At 48.2% G+C, this 23,913-nt stretch overlaps 1 protein-coding gene across 4 annotated transcripts in view; it reads right to left on the bottom strand.

Moving 5' to 3' along the window:
• The window catches only part of LOC139424350 (nectin-2-like), a 64,233-nt gene that overhangs the window by 5,378 nt on the left and 34,942 nt on the right, over nt 1-23,913 (bottom strand). For 2 of the 4 annotated variants that reach the window (XM_071176101.1, XM_071176093.1), the window contains one exon: nt 13,488-18,301. The exons of the other annotated variants lie outside the window; for them this stretch is intronic. In XM_071176101.1, coding sequence (XP_071032202.1) covers nt 17,715-18,301 — 587 coding nt within the window. In that variant the 3' untranslated portion in view covers nt 13,488-17,714. Of the gene's footprint in view, nt 1-13,487; nt 18,302-23,913 lie in introns of those variants that run through there. 4 annotated transcript variants of the gene reach the window in all.

The raw sequence follows: 23,913 nt of genomic DNA, 5'->3' as shown, positions 1-23,913 counted from the left end.
ATACCCTCCCACTCAACTCACTCACACCCCCATACCCTCCCACTCAACTCACTCACACCCCCATACCCTCCCACTAAACTCACTCACTCACACCCCCATACCCTCCCACTCACTCACTCACTCACACCCCCATACCCTCCCACTCAACTCACTCACACCCCCACCCCCATACCCTCCCACTCAACTCACTCACACCCCCATACCCTCCCACTCAACTCACTCACACCCCCATACCCTCCCACTCAACTCACTCACACCCCCATACCCTCCCACTCAACTCACTCACACCCCCATACCCTCCCACTCAACTCACTCACACCCCCATACCCTCCCACTCAACTCACTCACACCCCCATACCCTCCCACTCACTCACACCCCCATACCCTCCCACTCACTCACACCCCCATACCCTCCCACTCAACTCACTCACACCCCCATACCCTCCCACTCACTCACTCACACCCCCATACCCTCCCACTCAACTCACTCAACTCACTCACACCCCCATACCCTCCCAATGAACTCACTCACACCCCCATATCCTCCCACTCACTCACTCACACCCCCATACCCTCCCACTCAACTCACTCACACCCCCATACCCTCCCACTCAACTCACTCACACCCCCATACCCTCCCACTCAACTCACTCACACCCCCATATCCTCCCACTCACTCACTCACACCCCCATATCCTCCCACTCACTCACTCACACCCCCATACCCTCCCACTCAACTCACTCACACCCCCATACCCTCCCACTCAACTCACTCACACCCCCATACCCTCCCACAGATTGAGACAGGGTTTATCCACTCTTGGTGTATTCTCAAGGATTCTACCAGTATTCTCAATGTGAGGTATGGTCTAAAATACTGCTAATAGTTTTAAAATATAAAAAAAATACTGCCAATGTTCTACAACACTAGAGCACTGCTGCATAAGATAGCTGGTGCATAATTAAGCAGCCTCTAGATGATTGCTGGGGGATTTTCCAGGCTGAGAGACTGGCTGACCAGGAAACAGAGTAACATCTCGCTCTGCCTGCCTGCTTACCTCTCTCGGTGATACCAGTCTGTCTCTCCCAACTGGGATTAAGGTTAACATGCTTCCCCAGTCAACCATACAGGCCCATATGACTCATGTGACCTCGGGCTGGCTGACCTGGCCTAGCTGCACTATGCTGCACTTATCCCTGCCTCTCCCTTCTCCCATCCTGCTATTCTCTACTGCTGCCTTCGTTTGGGAAACGCTCGTTTAGCTCTCCTTAATATGGCAGCCCAAATCTGTAGCGTCTCCAGCTCTGCATCTTTAATCTCCTAACGAGCAGAGATAAGCCTGTTTTATTACCCTGCCTGCCCTCACACACACACACGCCTGTGTGCCATCTCTGCTCCCAGAGCTATATATTTATTATACCTCAGCTATAAAAGTAATTGACCCAAACAGATTAAAGGGTCATTCATTGGCCAAACAATCCTACTGTTGCTGATCATAAAATCTACCTGTATTGTATTTTTGTTGACTAAAGTTTGAGCATCAACGTACACATGAGACAAACACGGTTCCATTGACCCCAGATGATGGGGTTACAGATTAGGTCTAGACGGATTGATCAGCACTGATAGAGATAAAGATGAGCTAAAGAAAGAGCTGAAGTAATCCCATTGCTCAGTCAGTCAGGGAGAGGAGAAGTCTAGCCCTTAGATCCTAAAGGCTTAACAGTGTTACATTACCAACATCCATTCAGCCCAACACACACACACCTCGCTCCCTAGCGACCCTGTATCCTGGTAACCAGGCGCCGCATACATAATCACACATATTGGAGGTGTGTGTGGGAGGGAGAGAAGGACAGGGACATACAGTGATAGAGGAGAGAAGAGAGGATGAATGGGAGAGACGGGGTGATGGAGAGGAATTCCGATCACTTTGGAAACTGCCTCTTCAAGTATGCTAGTCTTATATTACTGCTGCTAACAATAAACACACAAAACACAATATCACTACCATCAACACTACTACAGTAGTACTATGTGGACTGCTAGTACTATAGTCTCCTGCTGTTGGCTGCTGCCTGCCTGGGGCTGTACTGAAGCTGTAGTCTGTCAGACAGGCCCAGTATTCATCTAGGGTGATTCCAGAGCTGGCCCCATGCATTTACACTGTCTGGGATTAAACGTATGTCAGGGACACCAAGCCTGTGTGTGTGTGTGACAGCAGGAAAGACCGTGTGTATGCATACAATTGCGTGTGGGTGTGTGAGTGTTTGACGTTGATTTCCCCCTCTCTCTGCAGGGAAACAGTGTGCTCCCTGCCATGGTGCATTAAGGCACCGACAGGCACCCTGGGAGAAGGCAGGGTCTCTCTCTCCCACCCTCATACCCTCTCTCTCTGACAAGGTCGAGGCTCCCCTCTCGCTGTCGCTGCGTCAATATTTACAGTCCACTTCACACTGGAACAGAGGTGGCTGGGTCAAGCCAGCATGGAGCAGGCCTGCTGCATTACCCAAATGTAGCTTTCCAGTCCAGCTGAGAAGGTTTAATAGGGGTAGGAATAGGCAGGCTGTAGTAGTCCAAAAGGCAACACACCAAATAGCTGTTCATCCCAGCAACAGAGAGAACATACACAGGTTGCAGCTGGCAGATCCATAACAAGACATGCACACACACACACACACAGTCCAGTCCGGGTAACTAGGAGTTGTACTGTAAGAACCCAGGTCACCTCAGTTAGCTAGTGTGTCATAATGTGAACTGTCCCTAACCTCCCCCTCCTTCCCTGGGGCCTGGTCTGTCACCCATTGGTCCGTTTACCTGCCCTGTGACCTTCCGGCTGGGAGAACATCCACTTCATTAACTACTGGAGCACTACTCCGCCATGCACAGAGGGATCCCAGCCCAGAGCGCAGCCTTCTACTGAGAGGGGATTGAGGTGAGACAAACTAACATTTCCACTACGGTTTCCTCTACTAACAATGTGCTGGTCTCAGGTTAGGCTGTGTTAGGTCAAAGCAATAGAGGAGGATGCCTTGATAGATTTTAATATCACTTATAGCTATATCTGTTCAATGTCAGTAGAGATGGAGGAAAGAGAGGAGATGACTTCAGGCTACTGAGATGTATCCTCTCGGCCACAGCAGGCGGCTAATTGGGGGGCCGTCTCCAGTAGACTACCTCGAATAAGAGACTGAATAACAGAACGGGGAGCCGTAATGGCCCCGCTTTCCAGTTGCATTCTCTCCCCCTTTCAGGCGATGCCCCTCAAGAGAATCTGCACAGCCAGAATGGCACAGGCCCGGCTCTAGCTCTGCATTTGGATTTAAACTCTCATTAAGACAATTCTCCTCTGCCATGATGAACTATTGGGCATATAAACAATGGAATAGAATAGGCAACAAGGGTAAGATTTTGCATGTCGAAAAAAAGGACTTATCATTATGCGGCGAGCTACAGTGACTAGGTTAAGTTTGTTGTTGATTATGCAGGGTTACAGCGCAAGTAACATACACATTCAAGTATGCACTCGTTATTTGCATGGACATCTAATGGGCCTGTGGGCATATGGGTGTGGAATCACAATGCAAACCAGAACCACAGTTATATATAGTTCCCTGGGAGGTATTCTAGGTTGTGGGAGCCTTGTGCTGATCATACATGGAAGTCACAGGAGGTTGGTGGCACCTTCATTGGGGAGGACAGGCTTGTGGTAATGACTGGCGCGGCACCAGTGGAATGGTACCAAATACATCAAACACATTGTTTGATGTCATTCCAATTGCTCCGTTCTGGCTGTTATGAGCCTCCTCAGCAGCCTCCTGTGATGGAAGTCATTACCACCTACTATGGTGTTGCTATAGATGTGTGTTCTTCACAGTGTCTGTCCTTAACACCAACATTACACATAGAACACTACAAAAGCATGCACACAGTGTGTTACAAAAACACAATCATACAGGATGACAGACACACACAATGCATGCATATGGATGCTAATATTCACATTTACACCCCCACCCCCACGTCACAGATGAAGAATATCAAACTGCTGTACATGCATCAAAAGGCCTTACCGACAATATCCTCCAGACAGACAACCCCATGAGCACATAATGATCCTTCCTACAGCATCTAACACACTGCATCAAGTCTGTCTCTCTCAGATAATCACTTTTATGTCACAATTCATCCCAATCTCAATATACAGTTAGCTATATCATGCTCCTCCATCTCTCCCACCTCTCAGTGCGTGTGTGTGTGTGTGTGTGTGTGGTGTCAGAGATAGACAGTTCAATAGCAACAGCAAAGTATAAAGTGAGTGAGTGGACATAAATACATAGCAGTGGGCGAGGAGCACAGTGTGTGAGGTAATCAATAGGTAGCAGTGAAGGACACTTGATGCAGTGTAGATCACCAGGCCAGCCCTGCGTGAAAGACATGACACAAACACTGGTTGCACGCCATAATGACACTCAACATGACAGTCAACACAATACAGAAAGACACACATACACAGAGTGTACAAAACACCCGCTCTTTCCATGACTGACTGACCAGCTGAAATCTATGGTCACTTATTGATGTCACCTATTAAATCCGCTTCAAATCAGAGTAGTTGAAGTGGAGGAGACCGATTAAAGAAGGACTTCAAAGCCTCGAGACATGTGTCATTCAGAGGGTGAATGAGCAAGACAAAATATTAAAGTACCTTTGAACGGAGTACGGTAGTGGGTGCCAGGTGAACAGGTTTAAGTGTGTCAACCTGCAACGCCACTGGTTGTTTTTCACATTATGATCATTTTACTGTCGACGCTAGTCAGTGTTTGTGAGTGCATGCCAGTCCATTTAAGTGTTCACCAGAGCACACTAAGTCATTGTGTGTGTGTGTGTGTCGACAGTAACACACTACACTCCTTATTGTAAATGCTTATGTATACACACACACACACACACACACACACACACACACACACACACACACACCAGTCATTGAGAGCTGTGTTGAGGGGAGTTATATCAGTGTTCCCTAAAGAGCCTCTTATACTGGTCCACACTACACTAGCCCTTAAACACCCAGCACAGCACAGGGCTCTACATATTTAATACAGAGCTCAGAAGAGTGGAAGAAGAGGGAGAGAGGATTGATTTCTTGGCAGCTTTACACCAGCCCAATCCTCCTGAAGTAGTGTGTGTGTACGCTTCTGCACAAGTGTGTGTCAGACTGCGTTAGACACGGCGAGAGGAGAGGGAACACACACACGGAGAGACAGGAGTGTGTGTGGGGAAGAAAGGTACCTGTGTAACAACACAGAGTCAGACGGATGGAACAGAGCTGATGTGAGTGTTTTTGATCTGCTGCTATGGGAATGGAGGCTACTCATTGTGAAGGATGAGGCAGAAATAGCAGTTATTACACACCTAGATGGGCAGTGACTTCCTTTCTACTCCAACTGTCTTCGCCTGGGCCGGTATTCTGTCTGTTCTCAACATCTCACAAAGCTCACCTTTCTTTTGGTCTGTGTACCAGGGTTGGGGCAACTTCCATTTCAATTCAATCATTGAAAAGTTTCCATTTACTTTCTATGAGAAGTTTGCAGTTCTTGAATTTCAGTTCACTTCCTGGATTGACTGCATTGAAACTGAATTGATCCCAACCCTGCTGTGTACACAGTAGCAGTCACTTGAACAGGAGCAGATATTGGCATTGTTCTCTGTGTAATCTATCAATGGCTTGTTGATGTTCAACACTTCCTGCAGGCGACACACACACGGCAATATCAGATAGATGTGCGTCTACTCGAGGTGACACATAACCATCTTTCTTCTAGACACAGACACACCTGTTAGACTTGTATCAGGTCCCTCTTGTCTCTGCTCTATCAGCTCAACTGGAGGTGAACAACACACACCGGTCTCTGAGACACCTGTATCAGGACCATCAGTGTTTCCTCTAGATGACAGAGCTGTCGAGCAGGTGACAGAGCTGTCGAGCAGGTGACAGAGCTGTCGAGCAGGTGACAGAGCTGTCGAGCAGGTGACAGAGCTGTCGAGCAGGTGACAGCTGTCGAGCAGGTGACAGAGCTGTCGAGCAGGTGACAGAGCTGTCGAGCAGGTGACAGAGCTGTCGAGCAGGTGACAGAGCTGTCGAGCAGGTGACAGAGCGGTCTAGCAAAGGGGTGGGCAACTCCAGTCCTCGAGGGCCTGATTGGTGTCACACTTTTTCTCCATCCCTAGCAAACACAGCTGATTAATCAAATTGCATTCTAAAACTGAAGATCCTGATTAGGTGATTATTGGAGTCAGGTGTGTTAGCTGGAGCTGGGACAAAACTGTGACACCAATCAGGCCCTCAAGGACTGGAGTTGCCCACCCCTGGTAGCAGGTGATAGAACTCTCTAGCAGGTGACAGAGCTGACTCTAGCAGGTGACAAATGTCTAGCAGGTGACAGAAATGTCTAGATCAATGTCTAGATCAACCACACACCAGTCAGACCATTAAGCAATATTAGGCTGGTTGACTTAGCATACATGCCATAGACAACAGTGTCCACTGTCACAAATGAAATGCCACCAACCCGTTTGGCAGAAAGACACTCTCCCTTCACCCTCTGCTATATGACACCAAGGAATGTTCACCTGCACCGAAACCCATCATCTCATTATCTTCACTCACTCCAACTCATTTGTTCACTTTTCAATACACAACAATAAACCTTCAGCTCCTTTCAAAAGCGACTGTCATCATATCAGACTTCACACAAGTCCAATGCCTGAAAGAAAAGGGTGACTGAAATATTAATTCCAAAACGTCTGGCGGATTAAAAATATGAATTAAATAAAACCCTGGGGGGTAAAGTCTTTCAGAATACGTAATGATAGATAAGGTTAAATGAGTCCAATTATTCATCTATCGGACTACAGATCTAAAGCCGTCAATCCATTATATAGTGGAAGAACATCTCTAGTGACCAGTAACTTGGGTAAATGCATTCTGTGTGTGTGTGACATGTCTTGGCTGTGACATGCTCTCCCCACCGCCTGCAGAAGCGTGTGTGTGTGTGTGTGTGTGTGTGTGTGTGTGTGTGTGTGTGTACAAGCTTGTGTGTAACATGCCTATGCTGTATGGATCATTAATATTATTCATAAGGCTGAATGTCAACATGGATGAATCATTTTGCTGTAAAATGTCACCAAACACCAGTGTGTGTGTGTGTGTGTGTGTGTGTGTGTGTGTGTGTGTGTGTGTGTGTGTGTGTGTGTGTCTCGCAGCTTCACTGCTGGACGTGGTGACAGGCTAGCATTACCACCACAAATAGACAGGAGGGATGGAGTGAAGAGGGAGAGAACAGAGGGTGGATAGGGAGAGGAGGGGGGAGTCAGTGAAGGAGACCGGGGCAATAGGGGACAGGGGACACAGGGTGGACAGGACAGCCAGAGCTATAGGGGACAGGCATGGAGACTTAGCCTCAGAGACAGGCTATAGGCCTGGTTATTGTACAGCACCTCAAGTTGCAGAGAGCCCAGTGAAACTAGTCTCTGTGGATGTTACAACTCCCTGACAAAGACACACAACTCCGTGACAAAGACACACAACTCCCTGACAAAGACACACAACTCCCTGACAAAGACACACAACTCCCTGACAAAGTAACACAACTCCCTGACAAAGTAACACAACTCCCTGACAAAGTAACACAATTCCCTGACAAAGTAACACAACTCCCTGACAAAGTAACACAACTCCCTGACAAAGTAACACAACTCCCTGACAAAGTAACACAACTCCGTGACAAAGTAACACAACTCCCTGACAAAGTAACACAACTCCGTGACAAAGTAACACAACTCCCTGACAAAGTAACACAACTCCCTGACAAAGTAACACAACTCCCTGACAAAGTAACACAACTCCCTGACAAAGTAACACAACTCCGTGACAAAGTAACACAACTCCCTGACAAAGTAACACAACTCCCTGACAAAGTAACACAACTCCGTGACAAAGTAACACAACTCCCTGACAAAGTAACACAACTCCCTGACAAAGTAACACAACTCCGTGACAAAGCTCCAGCAGCAGTTACATAAAGGAGCTTTTCTTGTTGCATTTTAAAAAGTCCTCCTCCATCCCATCATGCCTGTGACCTTTAAGGTTGAGAGAGCGTACTGAGGAATGGGGCTATACACTACAGACAGGCTCAGGGCCCATGGATGAAGGACAAGGAAGGAGAGAAGGAATGATGGAGGCAGTGTCATCTCCTCTCCCTCTGGCTCTTACAGCTGTTCTCTCTTTTTCCCTCTCGCTTTTTCACCTCCATTGCTTTTCAACAGCACTCATCTCTCACCGATCACCCACTTGTGCCCCTTCTCCCTCCCTCCCTCCCATCGTTCTCCTACAAATCACACCCTACAGAAGGCAACCCAATGCATTGTTCCACAGACACACTATGAACAGTGATTGACTAGGGAAGAGGAGAGCTGAGAGAGACTGATATAAAAGAGATATTACCACCCCGGGACAGCAGCAGCGTAGAGGGCCCTAAGCAGGATAAACGACCACAGACAAACCAGGCCACAGACGTGATAGGCTACGCATGCAGAGAAAACCTCAGACACTAGACTGACCATGTAGCACAGGAACGGAACTAGAAATGGAACAGCTCCATACATCACATGGTATGTGTCCCAAATCACAACCTATTCCCTATGTAGTGCACTACGTTTGACCAGAGCCCATTTCTGGTGTAAAGTAGTGCACTACATAGGGAATTTGGGACACACTACATAGGGATCCATTTTGGTCACATCCTTGGTGTGGGCCTATGGAGGATAAAGGACAGGAGAAAGGCTCATAGACAGGCCCTGTAATACAGAGATAAATTGTAGAATAGAGGCATGGTGCTACAGATGATAGAAGACTAGAGACTCCCAGAACAGACACACGCTAAAGTACAGCTAAAACAATATACTGCTGCTACGCCCAAGGAGCCATAGGTGGTAAAAGATGAGAGCTCTAATATTGCTGTGTGTGTGTGTGTGTGTGTCTAAGGTCTCAGGCTGCTCATTTCTCTCGTATGTCACACACACTGCTCTCGTGTCAGACACTCCTCTGCACATGGACATGAATCAGGCCTCTCCATGGAGCCGACCCACAGCACCATATTTGTGGCCCTGTCACTGTGCCCCTGTCACTGTGGCCCTGTCACTGTGCACCTGTCACTGTGGCCCTGCAGTGTTTTAAGAGCAGGGCTCAGCAGACAGGTAGATACACCCCACAGTTCAATAACTTCAGCTCCCGTCTGTTCTGCCCTCTAGACAACGTCTGGCTTGCAACAGAGAAGCACAATAAGTGGAAAGGGGAAGGAACTCCTTTCCTCACAGAATAGATTGTGATCTGATTGGCTGCAGGTAACACTGGGGGGTTGTCAGTCTCCTGTGGTAACCAGATCAGAGAAACAGGGAGACAGATATAAGGGGAGGAAGAGAGACGGTATCTCTGAGCAGTGAGACGAGGAGCGGGGTGGGTTGTCAGATTCTCATTATTCATCTCACTTCGTTATTATGAGAGTGACAGAGGGAGAAAGGTCAAAGGAAGGAGGGACAGAATAGAAGAGGTGAGAGTGACCGAGAGATAGATGGAGAAGACGGATGTCTGATAAAGAGAAGGACAAAAAGGTGTTTAGATGGAGAGACGGATGAATGGAAGAGATAATACAGAGTGTGTGTGTAGAAGTGTCAAGAGAAGTTGCCTCACACACAGACATAGCCGTGTGAAGTTGTCACAGTACTTCCCACAACCTGACTCTATTTGATGTCAGACAAAGGACAGAAATAGACTTCACTCCTACAGAGAGAGAGAGACCACACAGTCACTGAACAAATCACTCTGGACTGCCTCAGAGAGAAGAGACACAATCTCTATCCCGTGTGAGAGACGCACTCTGACCAGTTGATTCACTCTAGACCTGACAGTCCAATAAAAATGTCATACGACTTATCCTGACCAACCTAGAGCCAGAGTATTTCTGTTTCTGCTCTTCTCTTGATTGGTGTGTGTGTGTGAGCACGATTGAGAGCCTGTTGAGACGGTGAATTAAGCAACCAGTGCATCTGATCTGCAGAGCGCCCCGAGCCAAACACACACGCACCTATTCTTAAGAGCGGAGCAAGAGTAACCATTCTTATATGGATAGAGATCTGACTCAGACAGACTGTAGGTCAGTGCTGCCAGCTAACCAGAACCCTGTAAAATGGTCAATTCTGTTATTCTTTTGTTATTCTGTGTGCTTCAGGGAGGTTTAGTTCCAGGTACATGGGGGCTTGACGTGCGCGCACACACACACACACACACGTCTCTTTCATCTGCGGCTGCAGTCTGTTTTTGCAGGTGGTGGTTGAGGTCACTGCACCACTGAGTGGGACATACTGAGAGAACACACACACACACACACACACACACACACACACACAGATCTCACAGAATCTAAACTAACACAGCTGCACTAACCCCATGCCCCCACTCTTCTAATCCTACTCCCCCATTCCTCTCCTCATCCCAAATCAACCCACACTACACTGAAACCCATCCCTCTACAACAACCTCCCCCGTTCCTCTCCTCAGCCCAAATCAACCCACTCCTAAACCTACACTACACTGAAACCCATCCCTCTACAACCCCCCCACTTCTCCTCCACAGTCCTCCTCCCAAACACCCTTCATCACCTCCCCTACACTATACTAGAACCAATCACCCTACAACAACCCCCCCCCCACTTCTCCTCCACAGTCCTCCTCCCAAACACCCTTCATCACCTCCCCTACACTAGACTGAAACCCATCACCCAACAAGAACCCCCCCACTTCTCCACAGTCCTCATCCCAAACACGCTCTGTCATGTGGAAGGTGCATTCAACTGGATCTACATTATCCATCTACCCCCCCTCTACTCCCACCCCAACCCAGTCAGATACCCCCTCTGCTCTGGTGGCAGTGGGCCAACCATGCACCACCCCTGGAAGCCCTGCTACCCACAATCCCTTGCCTACCGTCAGCTCAAGCCCGGTCAGCATCAGGAGAGGAAGCGTAATCTCCTTGGGACCCTAGGGGATACAGGGGCACCCACCCCCCCCCCCCCCCCACACACACAAGGTCAGGGGTTGAGTGTGTGTGAGTGTGTGTGCGCACAAAATGTAGCTTAATAAAACCCTGAGAAGAGTCAACATTATGACTTCCTGAAAAAAGGTTAACAATACCATTTCCTGTGTCTGTTATGCTAAAGAGTAGTCTCAGTAATCTCAAGAGTTCCAGTGTGTTCTGCTTTAGTGTACGTGACATTGACACAACAACAGAGTAACAGTGTGGAATGCAGACAGTCAGGTACCCAGGCTAGGCCAGGAGAAGCCATGCAAACAGCAGGGAGTAGAAGATCAAATACAGCACATGGAGAAAGTGCTCTGTAAGATGTCAAATATTGTCATTGGTGTGCAACACCCGGCTCATATACAGGATTTGATAAAAAATTTATTAAATAAAAATAAACTGCAATTGTTTTTAAAACTATGAATACACTATAAATCTGTGGCTCTGGATTGGAGAAAGTCAAACAGAATCTACACAAAGCATGTGATGAGGCCAAAAGGAGTTTCCTTTCACATTAAAAAAAAAGGTCAGAACCAGACTGGCTACTCATTTTGGTCATTGAAGAGATGCCCTCATGGGTCAGCCCATCAATACATCCTACTGTGATCCATTCATCAGGTCAGCTATCACACTATGGAATCGTTGAGTCAGGCCTGGAGCCTAAGGGTGAGAGGTTAAACGGAGACAGATGGCAGTAGGCTAGGTTCTATCCATCCATCTGCAGACTAGAACAGGTTTAAGTGTGTGTTAAGGCTGTGTGTTAATCTAGACACTACTCTATGGACTGGACAGTAGCTCAGACAAGCCATGGACAGTATATACTTTGAATACTGCAGAGTCAACAGGCATACATGCAGATACGCATACATATGAGTACCCACTCAGATGTCCACACACGTCTCCTCAGTTGAATACCACCACACACACGGCACCCCCCTCAGGCCATCATACCAGACACGGAAACAAACTGCCCCACTTTGCTGGTGTCTAAACACAAACATGCCGTTATAGTACACGCTGCCGTGAACAAACACAGAAACACATACGATTATTCCTAACCAAGTCCGACAGACACACAAAAACAATGTCTGCCTCATCCTCTCGTCACAGGGAGCCAGAACAGGGCCACCATGACAGTGCCCCAGGCATCACTACAACATAACTACAGCGGATTGGCACTGGACTGGTACAGCACTACGTTAGAACAGGGATTGGACAACACAGAGCTTGGACCCGCAGTGTCAGTTTGGCTTCACATCTAGGTTGTGGTTTCTGGTTGAACAGCCAGGTTTTGGTTTAAGGGGTCACTGCTCTTAAACTAGAGGGACGTTCAAATATTTGTGTCGAGCGCAACACAGTGTGCTTGTACTCCTCTCAGGCGTTTTAAGTGATGCCACCATTTCCGCTCTGTTGTGAAAGGAAGTCTTTAGCATTCAGCCAGGAGCCCAGAGAAGAGAGTGAGAGAGTCGCCTTTTCATTTTGCCAGCCTCAAACTCAAAAGCAATTAGTGGAGCCAGATGGCTGTCTGGACTCTAAATAGTTTGAGCATCGACGGAAAAACCCCATAGACGACACACACACAGACCTGTGTCAAAGCGTCGAGACACAGGGAAGATACGGACCTAAAGAACCAAATTGGTTCTAGCTGAGACTACAGGGCAGAAAAACATTGAAACCTTCACACAATGAATCCATTTAGACTTCTTCTCTGCACTGTATTACTGTGGGGAGTGAAGGTCACACGGTTTTACAGTGATAAAATTATGGGCACATGAAAGCACGCGCCTCCTCCTACTTTCTTTACCAAACCAGTCTGGTTGAGTCAGAGGGTTCAAAAGAACACAGCCCTTGAGAGCTGGTCAAATTACTTAGTTTCAGCCAGCATGCACATTCCCCAACTGATAACAAACCCTCCCTCTATGTGGTAATACCAAAGCAACACCACATTTCTAAGCCATTACACACAGTCTCTGTACGTTTCCTTGGCGCTCCCACTCTGTCCAAACTACCCGTTACCACGGCAGCGGGTTCACCTTAGTCAACCAGATGACATATGCAAATCAAACAAACAGGGGGAGGGGCTTGGGTGTGCTCTCCCTCGCTACCCTTCTCATGTTGATTCCCATAGCCTAGATACTGTATGTTATCAGCACTGAATATGAACAATGAACAGTTTTATGACAACCGAAACGAGACAAACAGCAAGACTCACCTCAGCACCCTCCAGGGTGTGCTAACATGTAACACGAGCTATCAGAGGACATTGATAATAAATATACCCAGATACCTACATTCAATTACTATTTATTTTCCTTCTATGTACATAATACACAGCAACAAGGTCATCGTTTCAAAAATCAAGAAAACTTTAATTGCAACCAAATACAAAAAAAACAACAAAATAGAAAGACATGACAAATAGTGACAAATTCTAAAAGGTTTCTTAAAAAAAAAAAAAACTAGTTCAGAGAGCGGTGAATAAAAAGCACATTTTGTGGTAAGATTGTTTCGAGTGCACTGTACAACATGGTGCCGGGTAAAAGCACATGAAGCCTGTTGTGGCGTAGTAGTCACAGCAAACCAGTGGAGAAATAAAGCAGTCCAAACGCATTCATGATAAAGCACTGCAATAAGAGAGAAAAAGATAAGGACTTGTAAAATAAGCATTGATACAGAAGAGAATAAATCCTTCATGCTTGGCGCTGAGAAATAGAACACGTGACACCATAAATGAGTCATTCTTTATTTTTCTTTCCGCTAGATACTGTATTTATATATTTATACTATGTACATGTCAGGGGGGAGCGATCGAGACGACAAGGAAGTTAAGGCTTGGATTAGTCATCAGTGTTTAGAGCCAGAGAAGGACAATGTGGATTATCAACAACTACTAAATAACAACCTACAACCAAGCTGTGTTAGCTCCAGGTCAGGATCATTACGTCAACTCTAAAAGTATTTTTATTTTAAAACCTTTGTGCCAGGCAGTACAAGCAGAGGTCAAGAGAAGTAGATTCCCAGAAAACATTTACTTTTAAAAAAATTGGCCAATTGGGTATTCATTTTATGAAAGCTTTAAAAACACAGCCCTCACAGAGAGAGAGTAACAGTACAGATGATTCTCAGAAAGTGTTCTGAGAACACATGTTACTTAAATCCCTGACAGTGGGCAAGAGGAGTGTGTGTGTGGCTCTCTCTCAGTCTCTGGAGAACAGAAGGGTCTGTGAATGTTCTGACAGAGTTTGAACCACTAAGTGTTTGTGTACGTTTCCTACTAGTTCCCCCTTTCTGTGTGTGTGTGTGTGTGTGTGTGTGTGTGTGTGTGTGTGTGTGAGAGAGAATCAGGCTGCAGGGGACAGTGTACAGTAATGTCTCCTCTAACTCCCAATGCTAAGAGACAGAGGGGGCAAGAAATGGACATTCGGGTTACACACCGTGGCACTGACAGATGTCCCAAAGCCTCTGTGCCACACACACAGCGCTGACTCAGAAACCACACAGATCACTGCCTATGTAGGAGCTAGTCTATCTGATAAATAGTATGTGTGTTTATGGGTGAAGGGGCAGGTATCTTAAGTATGTTGATTGAGTTTAGTGAACCTGCCAATCCAGTTATTTCAGTTATCATCCTGGCTGAAAAACTAAAATGTTTACATGTATTTCAACTATTGTTCTTGAGATGAACTAGATTCACAAGTATTTAATAACTGAAGACGTACATCTTATACCTTTTCATTGAAGGGTTGTCTATTCAAGCAGTTACATTCGGAGTACAGTATTATTGCCTCTGACTGAACTTTGACCGTGGCCAAACCAGGAAGTGAGTTCCACATGACACCATTGACTATACAGCAGTTATTTACACTCTGATCAATATCCACATTTTTTCCACAGGAGTTCGACAAGAAAAATAAAGATCCGTACATATATAGTATACAGATACCTCACACCAAAACATATATACAACTCTCTCCCTTCCCTCCCTCCTCCTTCACATCACAAACTGAAGGACATTATCTATATTTCTCCAAAGACACACTTGATCACCTTCATACAAATATAACTAGTGGGCATATCCTGTTTTGGTGTTACATACAAGTGCAGACTGGAGATACGTGTTTCTTAGTGGTCATTATAAGTAGTTCACTACAGGCCTCTACGCTGACCTTTTTTAGGAGCACGTGTGTGGCTAAGTTGAAACATGTAGGCGCACACAAAGAAATTTAGGAGCACAGTGAAAAATATTTGAGGTAATAAAGCTAGAATTCTAAAATTGTCTAGGTGCCAAACTAAAAATGACATGTCGCAAAGCAAAACACTTAGGCGCATATGAAGTAAAACGGCTGCACTGTAGAGCCCTGCATGTGTACTGTATCTATAATGTTTATGTAAGCCAGAGTTTTGGCCTATACCAAGGACTGACAGACTTAAGCTATAGTGTTATCAAGTGCTGATGGTTAGGCGATTCGCAGTGGGTCAGTATCTATCCCTTCCTCCCAGTCTCCCCCCTCTCCGTTCCGGTCTCTCCCCCACACCAAGGTCAACCTCCACCATAACAGTTAGCGTCATCCTGGAACACTACTACACGTTGCTCTCTCACCAGAGTGTGTTTCTCTGTGACCTCATGACCTTTGGCTGGCCGTGACCCAGAAACAGACCCAGGCTTAATGGGCCAATCAGGCGCCTCGCCTGGTCAGGGCAGCCAAGGAAACCCCACTGATTAACCAGGGAACACGATGAATCACAGGGGAGTCATGAGATAGGAGTTGTTAAGGGGCTGATTCAGAGGGGATTCAGATCTGGGGTATTGAGGGTAGGAAAGTAAGGCTCTTCAGGAAGACAGCTGGTCATAGCCTTCCAGTGGTCGTCTGTTTGCCTCTAGTGATGTATAATAGTTGTACATGGTGATATTGGCTTGAACAGCCCTCGACTGTCTTGTTAGAAAGACAAATTAGTCACTAAACTATCAGGCTGCGGTCTGTCTGAATCATGAAGGATTATACCCAGACCTCTGCTAGTCAATGTAGGTCCTATAACAGGTCATTCACCCCCCTGTGTATGCACAGAATCAATCAATTCACTTGACTTAATTTGTATCTTAATTGTCTAGATGCAAATATGCCATCATGTATTTGGATTTCTATATAACCTGACTAATCAACCTATGAAAGCTGAGATGTACAGTGAGCAGGGCATGACTCCACCATGGCTTTCTGAGTCAGGTCAGGCAGGAGGAAGGGGGTACAGTAAGGGGGGTGTTTGACACGTAGGGAGGCATGAAATACTCCCTCTGCTCTCCCTGTATCCCTGACCTCCACACAGCCCTGTGTAAATCACCCACACACACAGGGTAGAGAGAGGTGATGGAGAAAGACTGCGTCATAACATCCAAGCGGTGGTAATTTGGTGTGCATGTGGGCTAAGCTGAACGGTGACTTCATGGCTCATTAGCAATCAAACTCTTCGTGTCAGGAAGAGAGGGATCAAAAAGAGGAGAGGGAGAACAGCCCTGCTGTTTCAGAGCCTTCCTTTTTTCTCCCTTTATCAATTCATCCTCTCTCCCAGTCTCTCCAGAGATGAGAACAGCTGTAAATTCCCATTTCATGCACTCTTCATCTAAATTTTTATTTTACCTTAGGCAAGTCAGTTAAGAACAAATTCTTATTTTCAATGACGGCCTAGGAACAGTGGGTTAACTGCCTGTTCAGGGGCAGAACGACAGATTGTCAGCTCGGGGATTTGAACTTGCAACCTTTCGGTTACTAGTCCAACGCTCTAACCACTAGGCTACCCTGCCGCCCCAGGCTACCTCCTTCAGTAAGTTGTTGGTCATTTCAGAATGTCCCAAACTAAATTCTGCACATACTTCCAGTTGATGGCACAATAGCAGAGAGAATGAGGAGGCCTACTGCAACATACAGACACGAGAGAGAGTCTGACATTCAAACTTCCCCTTCCCCAGTACTGTCACATACAGCAGAAACAAGGCTACTGTAGCTGGAACAAACGTTGTCCCAGAGGAGACGAGAATAGCAGGGAGCAGGTATCATGACACCCCTTACATTGCTACTGTGCGTTTAGTGGAGATAAGAGTGAATATTTTAGTGAGGAGTTTCTAACGTGGGAACGGCTGCATGGAGATGCCATTACCCACAAGTCCCTACCGCAATGTGTCTCTCTGGAGGCTTCAATCTCCAAGGTCCCTAAGCTAAGGAAAGGAGGAACACAACAGACAGAGCAGCAATGTGAGGAAGATAGTTTTAGGATTTCTTTCATTTGTTTTGGTAGATAGATCCCAAGTGATCCACTTTTCATATTGGGACCAGAGAAAAAGATTTGTCTTATCAATACACCAGTCCTCCATCTTGTTTCTGTACATTCCCTCCCTCAGCCACTTCATTCAGTTCATCTTGCTCCCTCTATGGGCTGCATTGTTGGTCGTCGTTAATATATTTCAAATGATCCAACAGAGGAGAACCCAACACCACCGACTCCTCTAGAAGGAGGACATGTTCATTCATCCTTTCCTTCTTCCATCCCGCTTTCCCTTCCTCTTCCTCTGCCCGTTCTCTCTACACGTACACGGCAGTCCGTGAGATGACCGACCCGTCGCGCTGAGACTCCATGTCGTCGTCAAGGTAACCGCCCATGATTCCGTCCTGGTCATGTGTTGGGCGGAGCTGCAGGATGGGCCCGCCCCTTCCAAAGTGGTCGTAACTCTCCTCGTCATCCTCCAGTTGGTCAAACTTTCTCCGCTCTGCCTCGTCCAGCTCGCCGCTCAGCAGGATGTCCTGCGCCGTGGCAACCCCCCCCTCACCATGCCTCCCCAGGTGTAGCGGCACGTGGTGATTGGCCTTTTCAGTCAGGCCATCATGGGCGGAGCCCTCCTTGTAGACGTAGATGGGGCTGTTGTTGCCGCCCGCCCCGTTGCCCCCGGCGCCAGCACCCGTCCCGTTCTTGCTCCCCTTCTTGCCGCCACCGAAGACGCGCGACTTTATGTCGTAGGAGCTGTGGTTTGGGTTGCCGCGGTAACCCTGCTGTTGCCGACGGCTCCGGGTGACCAGGACAGCAATAAGGGCTGCGACGAGGAGAAGGGCCAGAAGGGAGCCAATCACAGCACCTGCCACCACACCTGCGTTGGAGGGGACCACAGAGGGTTCTGTAGGAAGGAAGGGAGGGAGGGAAGGGAGAGGAGAGAGAGAAGAGGATGAGACAGATTGAGAAAGAAAGTAGATGGAGAGGGAAAGAAGGGGGAAACAAAGAGAAGACAAGAAGAGGGGTTGGATGATGTCAGCAGTCAGCATGTGGGAGTGTGTGTGCTGAGGCTCTAACAGCAGTGTTTAACGTCACTGGCATTTCCTACTCTCCCTCTGAGCTGCTCGTCCCCATTACCTCACAAACGCCCTAATAACGTCACAGCGACATTTCAACAAGGTCTCTGCAACATCAAGGCAACATGCCAATGACGTCTTCTCCTAAACAGTGTGAGGGCAGTGTGCAGGTTCTCTTTAGTCTCAGCCCCCTCACCCACAAAATAGAAGAACGACTAAGCAAAAACAAAAGACATCCTCTGGAGTCCATGCAGGAGGATGATAAATGGATGGAGGGATGCAGCCAGGGATGAAGGAGAAGAGGATGAGGGGTGGTGGTGACTGACAGAGCGAGACAGCAGAATGACAACTCCTGCTTCAAGCTACTAGAATGTAGAACAGGACAGTCCGTCTGCCCTCTCTCTCCCCTAGCTACTGAACACCCAATTGAGCTTCGTTGAATAAGCCCCGGACGGTGTGGCGCATGACTCCAGACACATCGGCTGGTGAGATTGATAGTTATTTACTACCACTCTACCTCTCTTCTCAGCCATCTCCCATTATTCATCTACTACACCTTCATTTCCTCACTCCCTCTCATGTCCCACACACCACCCCCTTCAGCCCTCACTCTCCCCGTTTTTCTTTCCACACACTGCTCACTTGTACACGAGCAGGACGCGCACCCCCCACCCCCCACAGTAGCTAAACCTTTCCATTGACACATGACAGTGAGACATGGTCCTCCAATCCCTCCTATAATAAAAACACAGGAACTGTACCTGGAGGTGCTTAAGGATGGAGTAGGTACAAGTATCCCCTAAACACTGATACAGGGTCAGGGGCCACATTCATCAAGATTAACTCTGAGTTAGAGTGCTGATCTAAGATCAGTCCCCCCTTGTCCATGTAATCTAAATCATTATAAAGGCAAAACTGATCCTTGATCAGCAGTGAGATGTTTTATTAATACAGGCCCTGATATATTCTAATCCTCCCAATGGTTAAAGGTTGATTAATGTGGTACTAGATATGTGGTTAGGGGCAAAAAGGTTGGTGTCTGGTCTGAGTGGTACAGCAAGAGTGCTAGTAGTGCGCTATCAGAGGTCGCTAGAGCAGAGGACGCCAGAGCGCTAGAGCAGAGGACGCCAGAGCGCTAGAGCAGAGGACGCCAGAGCGCTAGAGCAGAGGACGCCAGAGCGCTAGAGCAGAGGACGCTAGAGCCGAGGACGCTACAGCGCTAGAGCCCAGGACACCAGAGCGCAAGCACAGAAGACGCTAGAGCACTAGAGCAGAGGACGCCAGAGCAGAGGACGCCAGAGCGCAGAGGATGCCAGAGCGCTAACGCAGAGGACGCCAGAGCGCAGAGGATGCCAGAGCGCTAACGCAGAGGACGCCAGAGTGCAGAGGATGCCAGAGCGCTAACGCAGAGGACGCTAGAGCCGAGGACGCTACAGCGCTAGAGCCCAGGGGACGCCAGAGCGCGAGAGCGCAGAGGACGCCAGAGCGCGAGCGCAGAGGACGCCAGAGCGCGAGCGCAGAGGACGCCAGAGCGCTAGAGCAGAGGACGCCAGAGCGCTAGAGCAGAGGACGCCAGAGCGCTAGAGCAGAGGACTCCAGAGCGCTGAAGCAGAAGACACCAGAGCGCAAGCGCAGAGGATGCCAGAGCAGAGGACGCCAGAGTGCTAGCGCAGAGGATGCCAGAGCCAAGGATGCTACAGCGCTAGAGCCTAGGACGCCAGAGCGCAAGCGCAGAAGACGCCAGAGCAGAGGATGCCAGAGCGCTAATGCAGAGGACGCTAGAGCCAAGGATGCTACAGCGCTAGAGCCCAGGACGCCAGAGCGCAAGCGCAGAAGACGCCAGAGCAGAGGATGCTAGAGCGCCAGAGCAGAGGACGCCAGAGCACTAGCGCAGAGGATGCCAGGGCGCTAACGCAGAGGACGCTAGAGCCCAGGATGCTAGGGCCCAGGATGCTAGAGCGCTAGAGCCCAGGATGCTAGAGCAGAGGAAGCTACAGCGCTAGAGCAGAGGGCGCTAGAGCAGAGGGCGCTAGAGCGCTAGAGCAGAGGACGCTAGAGCAGAGGACGCCAGCGCGCTAGCGCATAGGATGCCAGAGCGCTAACGCATAGGACGCCAGAGCCGAGGATGCTACAGCGCTAGAGCCCAGGATGCTAGAGCCCAGGATGCTAGAGTGCTAGAGCCCAGGATGCTAGAGCGCTAGAGCAGAGGACGCTAGAGCAGAGAGCGCTAGAGCAGAGAGCGCTAGAGCAGAGAGCGCTAGAGCAGAGGATAGAAAGTTGTTTTGTGTAAAAAACTGTTTATTAATGCCAATCTCTTTTTTTCTATGTAGAGGCCTGTAGTAGCTACAGTATGCGGCTGTGTTGGCTTGCATTTTTGTGTGCAAACCTTCTCACCACAGCCTGTAGGTCCAGGTTACAGACCCCACTGTTTTCTATACTGAGTATTGACAATCCAGACAGTTTTTTCGGAGACATTGTGCATTATATATCCATTGAGCTGCACACAATTTAAACTTAGTCTTGAATGGTGCATAGCAAGATATACCAGAGATAAGGGACTGTTAATATTGCAACCACACAACTTAAACTTCGGTTCACCAGTATGAAGAAAATCACACAACACGCTTTTTTTGTTTGAGCCCTCAAGGACTTTTGTCCGCTCAAGATAAATTTGTTTGCATCTGCCAATTTATTGTCTGTCCAGTATCCAGACGACCTGTCCCAGAGCTTCCTATTCAGGTCATCTCTTTCCGTAACCTGTTGAGTCCGGCAATTAAGGAGAATGAGAGAGGCTAAAATAAAGATGCTTCAAATCTAGCAGTTCTGCAACACCACTTCCTTCTGCCCAGTTCCCCTCGTCTTGCTTCTGCAATCAAGTGCCATCCCTGTAACTGTCGCTTCTGTGGAGAAATCCTTTTCTAAACTAAAACTCATAAAGACCTACTTAAGAAGCATTAGGCTCTCGATCCGACAAACGTTTTTTAACTCCTGAGTAAGGGCCACTCACTGCACTGGCGCCTTCGTAGCCTTGACAACGGCATTTGTTCACCGATATCCCCTTATACTTTCAATCAGTTCATTTATTTTTCACGGCCTGAGGCACTTTGGTCAGTCACATTCTTGAAGGCCAAGAAACAAATGCTTAGCTTCCTAGTACATTAAAAAGATTCTTAATGACTTTTTAGAGGGTTACTGTCACAACTATCTATGTCAGACAGGCGCATGGGCACCCAGAGCTCGTTGGCGCCCAGGGCTGTCCGGCCAAAAAGAAAGAAACAACCCCAGAAAGTACACTATGCATCGCTCAAGCACAAAAACCACTGGCTGAGGAAAATTATGCTTTTTATAGATCGCATCATGCACGACCATAAGCTCCAAGTAACCGCAAGTAATGAGAGAGATGGGGCGGAAATAAAGCCTGCTGCCGCCCGCCTCCTAGAGACATGCAGCAGCCCCCAAACGCGCACGCACACACACACACACACACACAACTCAGTGGTGCATGGGCATATATTACATCACATCATGGGAGAAGACTGATTGGTTGGCTTCTTCACAGAGAGAGAGATGGTGAGTTAGCAGCAGTACTGAATGTGACTTATTGAATGGTCTGAATCAAACCATTTATACATGTCTCTGGTCTTGATTATGTCTTACTGATGGGTGGAGGGATGGCAGAGGGCAGTCAGGCCTGGAGGCTGGAGAGGAACAGACTACATTAGATCTGTTGCTCTTCTCTGTACGCACGGCCAGAGACAGACCTGGAGGAAAAAGGAACGAAGGAGATGCATCCTTCCACTACAGTGGAATATGTGAAATAGGAAAGATGCAGGTTAACTCATTAAGAGGGGCTGGTTTTGACGGGGTTCCATTGCAGGGGAATAGGGGAAACGGAAAGGAAAAAGGTTTGTCTGAACGGGTGGGGAAGGATTTTGATGTGACACCAGTGCATGGGAATATTGGAGAGACCAGCTCTGGAGACAGTGGTGATGGCAGAAAGTGGGTTAGCTAACTGCGGCGGAGCAGGTTCCAGTGCAGGGTCAGGGGAGCTAAGCAGTGATTAAGAGAGCAGGTATTTAAGAGAAGGAGAGACCAGCTCAGCAGGATGAGTGTGAGAGAGGGTAAGGGGGATGAGAGAGCGGTATGAGAGAAAGAAAGGAAGATGAGAGAGAGAGAGAATGGGATGAGAGAGAGGGGGGGGGGGGGGTGGAGAGAGGAAGAATGAGAGAGACAGGTGAGAGGGAGATAGAGGGGAAATGGAGACTGCCTCAGTGCTGTGGGCTGGTATTTTTGAATGAGAGAGAGCGCGAGAGAGTCTCAGAGAGGGCTAACGGCATGTCTCTCCACTGAGCACAGATCAGTACAGTGCTGTAGGAGCCTGATAGGAACACTGACAGAGGACCGGACCAGGGGCAGGGACACAGACAGATCCCAGGTCAGCTCGTAACCCTGTGCAGGGATCTCTGCGTCAGTTGTCACACAGCTGGGGGCAGGACAGGAGCAGCAGTAGGACAGGAGCCTGCTCTAGCCTGGTCCAGACGCTGGACATTTCACAGCCACGGCCCCTCTCAGCCCTGGTTGTATTCACACTACCTCTCTCTCCGTCTCAGTCTCTCTCTGTGTGGGCCTGCACTCAGTTCATTCAACCCCTTTTTTACTGTCTTACTCACTGAGGGGGAATGACAGGAGAAAAGAAGAGAGGAGGGAGATGACAGGACAAGGGAGGGGAGTAGAGCTGACATGGTAAAAATCTGTTGTTCTGCCCCTGAGCAAGGCAGTTAACCCACTGTTCCCAGGGGCCGATGACGTGGATGTCGATTAAGGCAGACCACCTCACCTCTCTGATTCAGAAGGGGTGGGTTAAATGCGGAAGTCACATTTCAGTTGAATGCATTCAGTTGTACAACTGACAATGCATCCCCTTTCCTTATAGCATGAGAGAGTAGATGAATGGGGAGGGAGGAAGAGGGAAATAATTTAGGGGTGATGGACCAGAGGAGAGAGAGGGAGGGAGGACAGGAAACATTCTGGGAGACAGGATGGTGAGGGGGAGGAAGAAGAGAAGAAGTGAGGAGAAGCAGCCAGGAGCTAAAGCAGCAGAGGCCGACTGATCCGCTCAGAGAGGCTAGAGAGAGACTACACTACACACTCACAGCACTGTCAGCCTGCTCGCTAGCACACACACACTAATCAGAGAGAGAAATGGAGGGGGTGATCATGGTAGAGAAGAAGCAGTGCCATAGATTCCCATAGGGGTTTTAAATGGCATCAGCATCCTGTTCCCCTCTCACCTCCCTCCTTATTCTAAAAGCAGCCACTCTCTCTCTACCAACCCTTCCCCTTTCTCACTCTCTCCATTGTTCAATCACCCCTTTTTCTCCCCTACTCCCGCTTCCTCCCTCCCCCCAGCCACCTGCCATGTACCCATACCCAGCCCTGT

The sequence above is a fragment of the Oncorhynchus clarkii genome, chromosome 2 (assembly GCF_045791955.1).
Source record: "Oncorhynchus clarkii lewisi isolate Uvic-CL-2024 chromosome 2, UVic_Ocla_1.0, whole genome shotgun sequence".
Classification (NCBI taxonomy): Eukaryota; Metazoa; Chordata; class Actinopteri; order Salmoniformes; family Salmonidae; genus Oncorhynchus; species Oncorhynchus clarkii.
Note: the sequence above shows the minus strand (reverse complement) of the source record. Positions and strands in the feature narration are given on the sequence as shown.